The sequence below is a fragment of the Hylobates moloch genome, unplaced genomic scaffold, assembly GCF_009828535.3.
Source record: "Hylobates moloch isolate HMO894 unplaced genomic scaffold, HMol_V3 SCAFFOLD_9, whole genome shotgun sequence".
NCBI classification, from domain to species: Eukaryota; Metazoa; Chordata; class Mammalia; order Primates; family Hylobatidae; genus Hylobates; species Hylobates moloch.
This window is the reverse complement of record NW_026652284.1, coordinates 60800075-60816093: the sequence shown is the minus strand read 5'-3', so window position 1 is coordinate 60816093 and position 16019 is coordinate 60800075. Positions and strand designations below refer to the sequence as shown.

At 42.4% G+C, this 16019-nt stretch overlaps 1 protein-coding gene across 2 annotated transcripts in view; it reads right to left on the bottom strand.

The window, feature by feature from the left end:
* The window catches only part of ZBTB10 (zinc finger and BTB domain containing 10), a 38729-nt gene extending 23356 nt beyond the window's left edge, over positions 1-15373 (bottom strand). The window contains exons 1-2 of one of the 2 annotated variants that reach the window (XM_032759912.2): positions 15156-15373; positions 711-1599 (exon numbers count right to left, since the gene is read on the bottom strand). In XM_032759912.2, the coding sequence (XP_032615803.1) occupies positions 711-1599; positions 15156-15251 (985 nt within the window). In that variant the 5' untranslated portion in view covers positions 15252-15373. Of the gene's footprint in view, positions 1-710; positions 1600-13258; positions 14878-15155 lie in introns of those variants that run through there. The other variant, XM_032759911.2, reaches the window with a different exon arrangement.
* Between the last annotated feature and the right edge of the window lie 646 nt (positions 15374-16019).

Below are 16019 nucleotides of genomic sequence, written 5' to 3'. Positions count from 1 at the left end.
CGGGGGTTTGATACCAGCCTGGACAACATGGTGAAACCCCATCTCTACTAAAAATACAAAAATTAGCTGGGTGTGGTGGCATGCACCTGCAGTACCAGCTACTCAGGAGGCTGAGGCAGAAGAAGCGCTTGAACCTGGGAGGCGGAGTTTGCAGTGAGACTCCAGCCTGGGCTATAGAGCGAGACTCCAATTCAAAAAAATAAATAAAAAATAACAGAAGAACAGTAGCCCTAAACAAACTAGAATACCATAATCTCATAATTGGCAAAATTCTCTGAAACACTTAAATATATTTTAACAGCCAAAAACAAAATAAAAAAGGTTAAGGGGGTCTCTGAAATGACAAAGTGATCATATATTACAACTAAAGATTCTATCTTTCCCAGCACTGGGTATAAAATAGTGAGCACAGAGGCTAAAAATGAGGAAAGTCAAAGACCCGTACATGCAGCAGAGTCCACGTTCCTTAACAATATATGCAATACCTGGCAATTAATACATCTTTTGATAAACCCACATATGTATGTGTTGAAAAAAAGACAAAGAAAATATACCAAATGTTACGTGTTTGAATGATGTCCCCTTTTCTTCTGTAAACAACTTTAGTATTACTTTATAATTAAAATAATTCAATTAAAAATATACTTCAAGATTATATCCAACTAGAATTAGGATGAACAAGGAAGTATCCTTGTATATACAATATTTACCTGGTTCTTCCTTGATGAGTAGTGTATTTTCTTCTGGATAGGCAACAGGTGGCTGCATTACTGAGCAATCTTCTAAATTCGTTTCATTATTAGGTGGAATATTATAAATAAATCTTTTTGTAGTTTGGTTTTTCCTCCTTGTTTTGCCAGTCTCTTGAATTCCCTGGGAGCCCATATTATTCCAAATAAACACTTTTGTTTGACCTTCAGATTCATTTTCAGCCATTTCAGGAGATCCGTCCTGGACCCAACTACTGTCATTCATTTGGTAGTTTTCTATTTGGCCCTCGTCGACATTACAACCATCATTTTCAATCTTTACATTACTGGCCAAATTGGTAAGATTCCGTGTTGCCCAAAAACTGGCAATTTTTTGATCCCGTGATGAAGACAGACCATCTCTATTAACTGGTTTTCTATTATTATAGTCCACAACTACAGACTCTGGAGCTTCTGATTTAATGCTTATATTTAAGGCATCTTTAATGAAATTTCGGCAAGTTTGAACGACTTCACTCATTTGAAGATAGCTGGCCACTGTCATAACTTCAATGGCATTTTGGCTTGTGAGCACCAGGTTACCAGAATACAAGAAGTCCAAGATGACTGAAAAACCTTGAACTGCAGCAATATCTAAGTGGGTAGTATTGTTTTGGTTAGGGCTTTCTTTGTTTGAAAAGCAATATAAAGTCTTAAAGAAACGGCTGCCTGCAACCAGGATGTTCTTATGAGCTTTGAAGATTTTTCCGCTTACCACAATGCTGACATCACAAAGAATACCTTTCTTTCTCTGTTCATTTAGTTGTCGCAGAAGTTGATAGCAATAAGAGTTCTCATTTGGCCTACTATTAAAGTCACAGTATCCCTCCTCTGATGGTATTTCTGACTCCTGTAATTGGATAAAAAACATTAATATTAAACTTTATTGACTTTTTAAAAAACTCCCAAACCAAGGAAAACAATTATCAAGTTTTTAAAAAGCGATACTCAAATATATTAATTTGTGAGTAATCAAGAAATGGAGTGAACAGTGGTGGTGCAATACACAGCTATTATTAAAAAAAAAAAATCAAACACATCTGACTGAAGATCAGCAGGATTTCATTTTAAAAATAACATTCATCATATTATATGTTTCAAATATAAGCTAAGAACATGAATTGAGAATTTCTTAAAATTAAAATTAAGAGCAATTATTTTCTTAAGGAAAGAAACTTTCATTTACAGGAATTAAATGAGTTTGCTTTATCTCTATAGGAAAGCAACAGTCTCCCCTGATTGAACTTAAAATATCCAAGTTATATTTTATGCTAGGCATATCACCCTATCTACTATTAATAAAAAGGTAAATTTTAAGTCTTGGCAAACATTAAAATCAAACAGTTTAGGTCAACGAAGTTAATTAAATCTAACTAGAGATAAAGGTAAGACCCTAAGGGGAAAATTTGCTTCAACTATAGGAATATCTAGTTATATAATTTCCTATCAACTTTCAAAATGCTTTATCTCTCTTGGGTCATAAATACTATAAACTGAAAGGTAAATTAAAATTCCTGAATTCAAAATTCTAAATGTTTATAAATTTTGCTTCTTATCATACAGGTATTCATTATAGTTCTACTTGGCATCACAATTAAAATTGTGTGATATAATCATAAGAATAAGAGTATGATGTAGAATTCAGAATGCTGTCTGTATCAGCTATTAACTGGGTGTCCTTGGAAAGTCACTATCCCTGAGCCTTTTCCTTAAACTATAAGTCAGTATTACAAATGTTAATTAAAACTTTATGACTTTCCTCATACAGTGACTAGGTGGGTAAGCTCCCTCAAGGCAGAGCTGAATATCCCTCCAGCACTTTGATTAGTGCCTGGCACACTTTGCTAAACGAATGAAGTAATCATCTCTTTCCCAAAAGAAAAACTGCTTAGACCATTTGTAGTAGAAAAGATAGCTGAAAATACTGACCTTATTCAAGTGTCAATTCTTTGGCAGAAAATATTAAGTTAAACATATACCATTTCTATAAAATAATAAAATATATACACATTACATGGATCTATGATTTTACAAGCATGGAGAAAAACATGGAGAAATAAATACTAGAGTGTAAACAGGCTCAAAGGACTGACATGCTTAGAAGAAAGGAAGTGGTGTAGAGATGACAAGACTGCAAAAGTAGTCTCACAAACAATATCCTAAATGGTGGATTCTTAAACAATCACGAAACATGACTTAATGCAATCACGTGCATGGCTAAATTATAAAAATTTTAGCTTTACTTGAGTCCATGTCACAGGAGGCCACACACACTGTCATCTCAATTCTCTGAAACTAACCCAGTCCATCTAAAAATTATAGTGCTTCTCCCAGGTATGAGAAGTCAACTGAAAGAACCAAAATATTAATATTCCAGAACATGGCCAGGGTGGTGGCTCACGCCTGTAATCCCAGCACTTTGAGAGGCTGAGGTGGGTGGATCATTTGAGGTCAGGAGTTCAAGACCAGCCTGGCCAACATGGTGAAACCCCATCTCTACTAAAAATACAAACATTAGCTGGGCAGTAGTGGGGCATGCCTGTAATCTCAGCTACTTGGGAGGCTGAGGCAGAGGTTGCAGTGAGCCAAGATCACGCCACTGCACTCCAGTCCGGGCAACAGACTGAGACCCTGTCTCAAAAAAAAAAAAAAAGATTCCAGGACACACTTCAACTGTTTCACTGTGAAAACGGAATAGTATGAAAAACTCTGTGAATCTGGGGTATATGATCACTACAGAATGAAGCACACAAAGTAGAGAAATTTCCTCATTTTCGACTGATCCTTGGCAACCTTCCCGTACCCTTCTTGTGCCAAGTGTGTAATGCCCTTATACCAAAAAATTCCCACCTATGCCCCCCCACCATATAATAATGTTCCATGCTCTAAATTAGCTATTTTCTCCTCCTACCAAAACATCCAATTCTGCAAAAACTGTTAAGTCATGGATAGAGGAATCAAAACAAGTCCATTCATGAGTAATACCCTTATTTTTGTTTTTGGGGAACTGGAGAAAGGAAGTAAGGTAATAATGAGACTTATTTAACCTAAGCTCTTGTACTAAACCAGTATGTTGTATTGGATTGTTGCAAATATTTGGTTAAAAGAAAAAAAAAACCAGTATGCTGTGAAATTTCGTATCATGTAGCAAAGAGGAATGAACAATTTAGGACTTGTGTGAAAATGTAAAGAATGATACTAAAAACAACTATAACAATTACTTTGGACAGTGTAACCTTCTACAAAAGCATCATTCTGTTTACTTGGTTTCCCCTTTGAGACTGAGTAAATTTTATTAATTTGCCTATGCTCTCTACAGAAATTACAAATAAGGGGGAAGAATCTTGCTTTGATGCAGGCTCAAGACTAAACTTTGTTACACAAGCTGTACCTGAACCCAAGCTCATTTGGTTCAATGTTCTATCTACCACATATTATAGTAAAAGTATGAATACTGTATGAATATTTGGAAGAAGCAAAAGTTTTCAGCACTGAATATCTGGCAGCATAGATCTATGAAGTGTTTGTGGAAGCAGTGAATTAGCATGTACAAGTCAAGAACTGCCTAAAGTCCGTATATCAAGCAGCTGAAAACACTTCAGGAGGTGGCTATGCCTACTGTAGCAGTCATAACACGCTATGGTCACTGCACCCTGAATTTTCTGGGCCAGTGCCAATTGTTAAGATTCTCTGCCTTTATCATACCAAATGTCCTAATTTGTATAACTAAGACAAAAGCCTATCCACCAAAATATCTGCCCATTCTACTTTGACACAAACTGTACAAATTAAACACTATTCAACCACTATTTTTTCTCATTACTATGGTACAAGAACAAGAACATTAATGTCCCTTGCTTTTATAACCAACAATAGCAATTTCTTGTTCACCACTGATTAAGGCACTATTCTATGTCTGCAGCAGCTATTAAATATGCCCTTCAAAAAAAAAAAAAAAGAAACCACATAAATATGCCCTTCAAAAAAAATGAATTATTTCCAAGAGTATGTGTACTCTCTAAGGAGATTATTATTAGAGGATTTGGGTAAAAGAGCTAAGTAAGCACAAAGCACTAAAATAAACTGCCAATATTATTTGCTAAACTCAATAAATTAATAAATTCTTAGTGCCAGAGACAATATCTTAAAGTAGGTCCCTAATAACTCCAGGTATCTTTGCCTCTTTGGTTCCTTCAACGTTCTATGTCCACTTTTAGTAAACCGATAACATCAGATATCACTGATAAGTTAAAAAAAATTACTATTTCCACAACTGGTCTTTTCAAATGTAGTAACCTTTTCTAACCTCTCTCTCAAACAGGAAAAAACGATTAGTTCAGACATTAGTCTAAACTGGCTAAACAAGGAGATTTTAAAGAAACAGACATTCAGAGCTAAATATGAAACCTTGAATTTTTTTATTTGTAAAGATGCCCTTTAGTAAAACTTTAGTCCGGATGAGACGTCAATTATCAAGTCTTCCAAAATTTAGAAAACATAGATAAGTGTCCAGTTAGTTAAAATCCTTATAACCTATTATCTAGATGTTCAATATTTCCAGAACATAGGCTACAAAATATTAAATATTTTACTCAAAGGAAAACGCTTGAAAAGTCCTAACTTTACATATTTATTTAATAAGCATTAAATGAATACCTACTTTGGCCAGGGTCTACACTGAGAACCAAAATCATTCAGTTGCTAATTTGAAGTTTCTGTTAGTGGGTAAGACTCTTAAGGTGTTATAAGAGCAGAAAGCAGGTGTATCTAATCCAGTTTTTTGTTTTGTTTTGTTTTTTGTTTTTAAAGTGTAGGGATGCTTTTTGGAAGAAACAAGACCTGAGCAGAGCTTTAAAGGATCCAAGAGTGGGATGGGTGGATGAGCACTTCAAGTAAATGAGACAGCATTTAAAAAAAAAAAAAAAAAACCCCAGCATTTTAAAAAAACATAAGATGGTCTATAGCATCCTCAAAAGTTAAGATTTGTAAAAGAACTTCAATGTGATTTTCTAAAAAGCCCTATGGAATGCAAATATGCACTTGGGCACATTTCAGACGTAAATGTCCATCCATTTTGACCAGATTAAAAAAGAGGGCCATGTAATCTCAGCACTTTGGAAGGCGACAGGATGGCTGGTAGCCAGGAGTTCAAGACCAGCCCAGTCAACATAGCAAAAACCCTATCTCTTAAAAAAAAAAAAAAAAAGAGATTTGAACCCCCTTCCCCCTCCCAAATATTAGAACCATTGCTATAGGCACCTTACAGAGTTTTCAGAAGCAGTGATATAATTGAAATAGCAAAGAGGAGAGATGACTATGGCAGCAAGGTAGAGATTTATTATCAAGGAATGAAGACTGCAGATACTGCGACCAGTTGGAAAGCTATTTTTCCTTTTTTTTTTTTTTTTTTTTTTTTTGAGACAGTGTCACTCTGTCACCCAGGCTGCAGTGCAGTGGTTAGATCATGGCTCACTGTACCCTCAACCTCCTGGGTTCAAGGGATCCTCCTGTCTCAGCCTCCCAAGTAGCTGGGACTATAAGGTGTGTGCCACCATGCCCAGTTATTTTATTTTTTAAAACTTTTGTAGAGATAAGAGTCTCCCTGTGTTGCCCAGGCTGGTCTCAAACTCCTGGGCTCAAGCAATCCTCCTGCTTTGGCCTCCCAAAGTGCTAAGTTTACAGGTGTGAGCCACGTACCCTCTGGAAAGCTACTGTTAATAGGGCAACATACATGCAAGAAAAAAAGACCTTAATTAGGGAAGATAGATGTCAATGAGGTGTGAAGCAGAGCCCTAGAAAAATAGCCTAAAAATCATCAGAACTTGCATGATAAAACAGATGTAAGAGGTGGAGGAAGAGAATAGATAGGGTCATCAGCATTCTAGCTTGGGGCCTAAACAACACGGCCAACTTGTAGAGAATACAAGACCATCACCCAGTTTCCTACACTTTTGCGGGGGTAGAGGAAGAGAAGCTAACTTCAGTTACAAGTAATAGAAAGTCAAACAGCACACCTGCAGTCAATCCATTAATGATAGGAAAATGTTATTCAGTTAAAGAAACAAGCAATTAGTATTTACTACCTTACTCAATTACAGCCCTTTTCCAATAACTGAATTAGCAGAAAAGACATTTCCAACACAAACATTTAAGTGTAAACTAAAAGCATTGAAAACATAAAAATCTTTATCACTCTGCAGCAACCCACTGGAATATACTGGAAGAACAAAAACAGCAATTTCTATTTCCAAATTTTAGAACAAATTCATTTTATAGAAGGAAGACAAACAAGGCCATAGCAAGTGTGATGCCAAACAAATACATGCTAGTGGCAATGACAAATTATAATAGTTGGTAGAGAAAAAGACAAGAAGGTCTCTTTTGCAGTTTTCTGATCACCTCTATATCTTTGAGTGATGGCATCCCTCTCTGGTAGCTTAAGTACTATCCCCAGAAATTCGAATCCTGTAAGTGTTAGGGAGCAGACAGACGATGGTTATTCAGGTTACTTTTTATTTTTTATTTTTGAGACGGCGTTTCGCTCTTGTTGCCCAAGCTGGAGTGCAAGGGTGCGATCTCGGCTCACCGCAACCTCTGCCTCCTGCGTTCAAGTGATTCTCCTGCCTCAGCCTCCCGAGTAGCTGGGATTATAGGCATGCACCACCACGCCCGGCTAATTTTTTTTTAGAGACGGGGTTTCTCCATGTTGGTCAGGTTGGTCTTGAACTCCCGACCTCAGGTGATCCACCCCCCTCGGCCTCCCAAAGTGCTGGGATTACAGGCGTGAACCACCGCGCCCACCGCGCCCAGCCTATTCAGGTTATAACATCCTGCCAACCAGTTCTCTCCTCAAACTCTAAACCCACATTACACACTATGCAGGTGCCTCTAGATTGCAACACATACACATTTGATAATGATTCTCCCCTGCTTAAAACTGCTATTGTTGCCCATTTGTTAAGAGAATAAAAGTTAATGTTTTCAGCATGACAGGAGATCCTCCATGACCTCGAGTCTATCTATTCAAACTTGATTTTTCATCCTGCACAGCAACCAAACTCTCCCTTCTCTAAGATACCATTCTTCACTTTCCTCAGGCTGTGTGTGTGTGTGTTTTCTGAGGCACAGTCTCGCTTGTCGCCCCAGCTGGAGTGCAGTGGGGTGCCTCCTAGGTTCAAGCGATTCTCCTGCCTCAGCCTCCCAAGTAGCTGGGATTACCGGCACTGGCCACCACGCCTGGCTTATTTTTGTATTTTCAGTAGAGACAGGGTTTCACCATGTTGGTCAGGCTGGTCTCGAAGTCTTGACCTCAAGTGATCCACCCGCCTCGGCCTCCCAAAGTGCTGGGATTACAGGCGTGAACCACTGCGCCTGGCTCCTCCTCAGGCTGTTTCTAACAGCATTGCCTAAATGCCCTCCCCACCCTGGTCAACACCTATTAAATGCAATTAAAATTCAAGAGTCAGTTGTACAAGCTTCTTCCAACCTTTGCAGGTAGAACTGATCACTCCCTTAAGAATCTTCAGGCCAGGCATGTGGCTCACGCCTGTAATCCCAGCACTTTGGGAGGCTGAGGTGGGCAGATCACGAGGTCAGGAGATAGAGACTATCCTGGCCAACATACTGAAACCCCGTCTCTACTAGAAATACAAAAATCTGCCTAGCATGGTGGCGTGTGCCTGCAGTCCCAGCTAATCAGGAGGTTGAGGCAGAAGAAACGCTTGAACCCAGGAGGCGGAGGTTGCAGTGAGCCGAGATCACACCACTGCACTCCAGCCTGGGTGACAAGAGTGAGACCCTGTCTCAAAAAAAAAAAAAAAAAAAAAAAAATTCAATGTACCCTGATTATATACTGCTACCATGGTATCTGCGTCTTTTTTCAGTCATGTTTGTCTCTCCTTACTAAACTACAAGTTCCTTGAGGGCAGAGAGAATGATTGTTTTATTTATAGATTTTTATCTCCAGTGCTTTGCATCAACCTAATACAGCTAAATTTAAGATGGAGAAGGAAGCTAACCCTAGGAATACAGTAAGGTATACAGTCAGACACTGCTAACAAGTTTGAAAAGCATAAGGGCTATGAACTAGCTGTTACTGAATAAAACACAAACAATAAATTATAAGTAATGTAAAATATATAAATAAGAAACAATGGAATTTAATGGGCTACAGGCTCAACTCTAATCGATTTTTCCTCAGTGAAAGGTCTTTCAGACTTTCTTCCTAAAGTGTTAAAAACCAACCAACTAACCAACCAACCTTCCGCCCTTATTTCTGCCAAAAACAAATTAGGCTGATAGATCTGCCTTACATTCTTTGTTTGCTCAGCTACTGACATCAATATATTCCAAGTGGAAATTTCAATCAGATCGCTGGTCTGAATTCATTACTTAGTTTCTGTAAAGGTTAACTAAATTTACAACAATAATACATTTGGGTGCATATTTCTCCTAGGAAGAGTTGACAGGATGTGTGATTTAGGCTATGAAAATTTCACAATTAGGTAGAAAGTGGTCTAAACCAAGAATAAGTGGTAATCACTGTTATTAAGGAATTTTAAAGTCTTCTGGGCCAAATGGTCAGATACTGAATGAGCTAATCATTAAACCTGACTCTGACGATGTAGTCAATTGTTACATTGTTACTCAAAATTAAACTATTAATTGTCCCTCATATCCTTATAAATACAGGGGACACCTCAGAAACAGAAGGCTCAAAACACAGACTCAGAAAGCATGTTTTAAAAGACTCTCCCATGAACAGTCCACAATAACCAAGGTCCAATTAACAGAAGGGTTAACTTTTTGGTCACTACCAAGGGATTAACAAAAAGATACTTTTCTTACTTAAAGGAAAGTAACCTTTCATGACATACGGTTATGCATCACTTAACAAGAGGGATATGATCTGAGAGATGCATCGATTTTGTCACTGTGCCTTAGCGTACACAAACCTAGTAACCTACTACACACCTAGGCTATACGGCCGGGCCTATTGCTCCCAAACTACAAACCTGTACACTATGTTACTGTAAGGAATACTTTAGGCAATTGTAACACGATAGTATTTGTGTATCTAATCTATCTAAACATGAAAAAGGTACAGTAAAAATATGGCACACCTTATAGGGCACTCACCATGAACAGAGCTGGCATGCCTGGAAGCTGCTCTGGGTATGTCAGTGAGTGGTGACTGAATGAAAGGCCTAGGACATTACTATACACCGCTGTAGATTTTATGAGCACCATACACTTAGGCTACACTAAGTACAGACAGGGGTTCACCATGTTGGTCAGGCTGGTCTCGAACTCCTGACCTCAAGTGATCCACCCACCTCGGCCTCCTGAAGTGCTGGGATTACAAAACAAAGTGCACTACAACTTTACGGTATCACCAGGTGATAGTAATTTTTCAGCTCCACTATAATCTTATGGGACCATTATCATATATGCAGTCCATCCTTGAGAACATCATGTAGTACACGACTGTGTTAAGATGTGGCCAAATCTCTCTCAGAAACGGGACTCTTTGAGAAATAATTAGGAAAATAGGAGTTTAGTACTCATAGACTCAAACTGATTTCTTGCCTGAAGAATTCTAAAACTCTCATTTCCATGTTTTTAAGACAAGACATTAACAGTGTCTTTGTGAAGCTGAGAAATATTGCATGTATGAGAAATAGGCTCAGTATGTTCAAAGAACCTGATGGCCACAAAGTCTCTGAAGGTATAAAAAGGAGAACTGATTGGTGATCAAAATGAGTAATAATGGCCTGGCTCAGTGGCTCACACCTGTAATCCCAGCATTTTGGGGAGGTCAAGGTGGGAGAATTGCTTGAGTCCACGAGGTTGAGACCGGCCTAGGCAACATAGTAAGACTCCCGTTTCAACAAAAAACTTAAAAATTAGCCAGGAATGGTGGCACACACCTGTAGTTCTAGCTACTCGGGAGGATGCCTGAGCCCAGGAGGCTGCAGTGAGCCTTGATCTCACCACTGCACTCCAGCCTAGGCAAGAGTCACTGTCTCAAAAAAAACAAAACAAAAAGGTAATAATGATAATAAATAACGGCACTAAGTGGTTTTGTGCTGGCACATATACTTTGCATACATAAGGAAACTAGAAGTTAACTAATTTGCCTGCCCAAAAAGTAGAGATTTAGGAGCAAAGTCCTCTGACCTTAAGCCCAAGTAGACGCTTACATTACGCGTTGTGTTATACTGCCTCCTACAGGTAACTGGAGACTGCAGAAGAAAGAAAAAAAAATGATTCGGTCTGCCCAAAAGAGTAAAACAGATCAGGAACCTGTCACTCATGTTAAGACAAACAGATATTTATATAGGTGGTACCTGGGGTTGATAACAAGATATCCCCTCAAGATTAGTTATAATGAAACTAAGAAACGATTAGGATCAATTCAAATTGAAAATACCCAAAATCCAATCAAGGAGACCAATATATAACCTTAGGACACACAAGACTTACTAAAACTGTAGCCCTTAATATATGTATATTGTATAGAATGTCCCAAAGAAAGAAGATGGCCTGCAGATTGCATTGATGGGGGAATTCAAAGGAGTGAAGAGGAAGAGAGTCGTACTTCAGCTCAAGTTTAGAAAGGTTTTTCCTAGGAATTCCAAGACGCAGATACAAACCCAGAGGAGAATACACCCAAGCTAAGGCTACGTTAAGGTTATCCAATTAATGCCCCTTCTTCTGATTTCAGGTTCAGTAAAGGAGCTAATTATAATTTGCATTCCCATTCAGATTTGCCTACAGGGAGAGACTATGCTGATAGAGGAATTGGTCCACAGCAGATTAAGAAAATTCATCCCATTTAAAATTTTCTAAGTAACCAACCTAGCCCTATTTGGAAAATTAAACTTTCATTTTCACAAGTCCCCTGCAACTCCATCATCTTACTACATAACTTCAGGAATGTTACTTAACCCTTTAAGGCTTTAGATTCCTCTTGTGTAAAATGGGAACAAAAATTAAATACTTTGCAGAATAAATATGCACGGAAGACAAGGAACTGTTAGTTCCATTTCACTGTATTGCCCAAGCTCACAAAGCTAGTTAATTGCAGAAAGCTGAGATCTGAACCCAGATTTACTCCAAATCCATTCTTTTTCCATTACGACATTCCTTACAGGCTCTAGTCTCAGTTGGGTCTCCCCAGACTCTTAGGACAATTTACTTAACCTTTCTCGGCCTTGTATCTTTAAATGACCTTCCTTCTAGGGCTTAGGCAACTAAAATGTGTGCAAAACAACAACAAAAACCCTACTACACTGTCCACCGGGGCGGGGGCGGGGGATCACCCTGTGCTTTAAAGTTAAAGCCCTAACTTCTGAGAAACATGGGTGCTGTGTCTGTGGGGTTACTGGTGCGCCTAATTAACCCCAAGGTAAGTGTGCTGAACGGCAAAATCATTCCAATAAACAGACTACTATCTAAGAGCTAACTTTATAAAACCAACGACCAATACGAAAGAATGAATTCCATCCACCACCACAGATTGCCTTAAAGTCAAAAAGGGAGGACTGATCAACATCTGTTTGCCTTGAATACAGATTATCAAAATAGTAAAGCTTACTATCTTTAGACTGGAAATGTTAAAACAAGGACTAAGAACTAAAGTACAGCTTACTTGTTTTGTAAGCACTTTCACGGTGTTTGGTAAATAAATTCCCTATCAATCCAAATCCACTACTTGATACAAATAGCTACACATTAAACATTTCTAGTGCTAAGTTTAAAGTACTTAATTGTAAACTGCATTTAAAAATCCTTCTGAAAAGGAACAGTACAAAAAAAATCTCAGCACAAAAATCTGAGTAAAAGTAAACAAGTAAAAACTACAATAATTTACCCAAACCAGGCCGTGGTAAGAAAGTTCAACAGAGATTAATTTAGTAAAATTATTCACAAGAGCAGAGAGTTCCAAATAGCATTCTCTACATTTACATACTGCTCTCATACTTCACCTTATCTTGATTTTTTATAAAGAATTTTTTCGGCTGGACGTTTTCCTGAAAGGGGTCGCCTTAAAGGTAAACTGTTTAATCCATTATTCAAAGAGTTGCCCGATTTGACTTCGACCAGCACACTAAACGTCTGTGAACATAGACCAGCTTCTCTAAAATCACAGCTAATAAAATTTTTTTACCGCAAAGTCAGCCTTTTAGGTTAAAACCTTCAACCTCACTTTCTTTTTGATTCAAACTGATAAGAAATCTGAGTCATAAAAAAAAAAATCCAGCGCTACGACAAGACAATTGTCATTCCATCCCCTTCCCCCCACAACACATACGTAACTTTTCAAAACTTGTTCCCAGGCTTTCTAAACCCCCACGCATAAGCTTCCCGCACCTCTCAACTGGAACGATGTCTTCACCCAGGAAAATGGTTTTGAGTTTTTTTTTGGGGGGGGGTGGGGGTGAAGGGAGTGCTGATAAACCTTTCCCCAAAAGATCTCAAAAAAGTAGGAGCAGGATATACTGTACCTGGGCGTTGGCTTCGTGGAGTTTGTGCTCGGTAGAGACGTGGTGTCTCAGGAGGAGGGTTTTCTTGTAGTTGCGGGTCCCTCGCGAAAGCTCATCATGCCCCACTTGGGGAAGGTCCACGCTTCCCCCATCTGCAGGGGTCTTTTGGCACCAGCCGCAAGACATAAGACCAGTATCCTTGGAATAGCGCAGCCAGGGAAAGTCCTTGAGCCAGGAGGTCTGGAAGGAGCATTGGAGCTTCTGCATTAGAGACTTGGGCCGCGCGAGCGGGAAGTGCTGGACAGTCTCTCCTTCGCCAGCTCCCACACCGCTGCCCTCCACTTCGTCCCCGCCATCGCCGCCCGACCGCCTGCTGCTGCTGCAGCTGCCGCCTTCCGCCCCGCTGCCGTCGCCCAGGCTCGCCCCCTCCTCCTCGTCCTCGGTGCTGTCGCTCAGGGACGCGCCGTCCTGCATCAACTCCTTCCCCTCCAGCGCGTCCAGCTCCAGATCCATAGTCGCCGGCCCTCGCCCATTGAAATGCCTCAAGGGCCACGCCGAGGTCTCGGGGCGGCCGCGGCTACTGCCATTGTTGCCGAGACCCCCGCCGCCGCCGCCTCGGAAGGCCAGAGTCCGACGGTTCCTTTCCGCTAACAGGGGGCCCCCCGCGCCACCGCCGCCAAGCGAGGTGGGGCCGCCCGCGTCTTGGGGGAGCAGCAACTCCTTGGTTTCCTCGGTGGCGCCGGCGGCAGCCCCAGCGGAGGCCTCCAGGTCTTGGGGCTCCAGGCCCTCCAATTCCACTTCCTCGTCGGCCCCCCGCCCATTAGGCGGCTGAAGCGCGGGCGGCGCTGGCGGCGGGGGCTGTCTCGGCTGGGGCTGCGGAGGCCAAGCTGAGGCCTCCCCGCCAGCGTTATTGTTCGTGGAGCCGCCGCCGCTAGCGGTGACCAACCCGCCTCCTCGGAACGCCAGCGTCCTGCGGTTCATTTCACTGAACGACATGGCGCGCGCCGCCGCCGCCGCCGCCGCCCGGTGCCCCGGCTCGCGCACGGCCTCCGGCCGCGTCCCGCGCGCTCCCCCTCTGTCTCGCCCCCGCCCCCGCCCCCGGCGTTCCGGTCTCGCGGGGCTCGGCCTCGCCCTCTCGCCCGGCAGCCCGGCTTGCGCTCGCTCCCGGGGCTGCTGCACGCGTCCGCTGCCGCTGCCGGGCCGACGCCTCCGGCCGCTCTCTCGTCCTCCACCCCCGCCCCGCCGCGCTCCGGGCAGCGTCCCGCGCGGAGAAGGGGGCGGGCGGCGGAGAGGTGAGGAGCGAGCCGGGGACGAGAGAGGCCTTCGAAGTTGAGCAGCGGAGTGCGGGGAGACCCTCCGCTGCCCCCTCTTTAAAGCCGCGCGCACACACCGACCCTCCACACAGATATCCTTCCTCCGCGCGCCGAGGAGTCCCGACGCCGCCGCCGGCTTCGCAGGCGCTGAGGGTGAGAGGCACGCTAAACTGCTCGGCTCCGCCACATAACGAAGCGACAATAAAGCCGGCGGAGCGTTTCCGTCCGACCAGGCCCTGGCGGAGGTCGAATGGCAAATGAACAACGGACCGTGCGCCCACAATGCACCGGGGTAGCAGTAACCGCTGGAGGGGGAAAGGGTGGGGGCCGGGCTGGGGGAGGGGGGCTGGGCTTGGGGCTGGGCTGGGGTGGGGTGGGGGCGCCAGGGGACCGGGAAAGGGGCTGGGCCGCGCCTCTGGCCTGGGGGCGGGGGTGCGGCCGCAGGGAAGGAAGTCGGCCGAGGGGCGGGGGACAAAAGGCCGGGCGGCGGGCTGGGGGTCTCAGGGAGGGTGCGGGCGTGTGCGGCCGGGGCCGGGCTACGCGGAGGACAAACAGCTGGCGAGTGTCAGGGTCTGGCCGCCTCCCCGCTGCCCACGCGCACCTACCCGCGCCCGGGACGCGCATTTTCCTTCTCTCGCCACGAGTTCACCTGGGACTTTGCAAATAACTGTGCGGTGGGAGCTGCGCTCCAGCCTTGTCATTTGCTGAGGGTGGGTGGCGGTGCCCAAGGAAGTGAACTTATTTTGTTCCTTCACAAAGACTGGACCAGGCGGTGCCTTTCACGCGAAGAGGTTACGACCACGGACACAACCTCCTTTGATGCATTGTGCGAGGCAGCACCTCGGGCCCAGGGCAATAATCATTTCACAGAAAATGCACCGCCCCGAGTGTCTTATTGCTGTGATGAAATGGAAATTTAAATAAAAGGTCGAACACGTGCGTTCACTGGGAAGTATTGACATGGGTGTTACATCACCAGCAGCCAATCAGATAACTCCAGTCGTGTTTATACTTCTACAACCACCTTGTGAGTATTACAGTATGTTATAACGTTATAAATATTAGGCAGGGTTTTCCCCAGGAGCGGGGAGGAGTCTGCTTCTACAGACGTTGTGAGCGGCTCCGAAGATTGTGTGTTTAAAGTCAACAATTCATTTTTAACACTTTTTTCGAACTGTTTACATTACATGGACTTTAGATTGATTCCGACAGAATGAACTGGAAATGAAATCCCACAATTATGATCGTAGTAGAGTTTTTTTTTAATTTTAATATGCTAAATTTAGCAAATACTAAAGTGTTAAGACTCATCTGACAACGTGAGAATTTAAGCCTATTTCAGGTTAAGAAAAAAAAGCTGTTTTCAAGTTATGGAGGGGCTTTTTACTCTTAAGCAACATATGTATTAGAAGTTGAATCACGAACTGATAAAATGCTCAAGATAATTGTTGACTAAAAAAAGAATATGG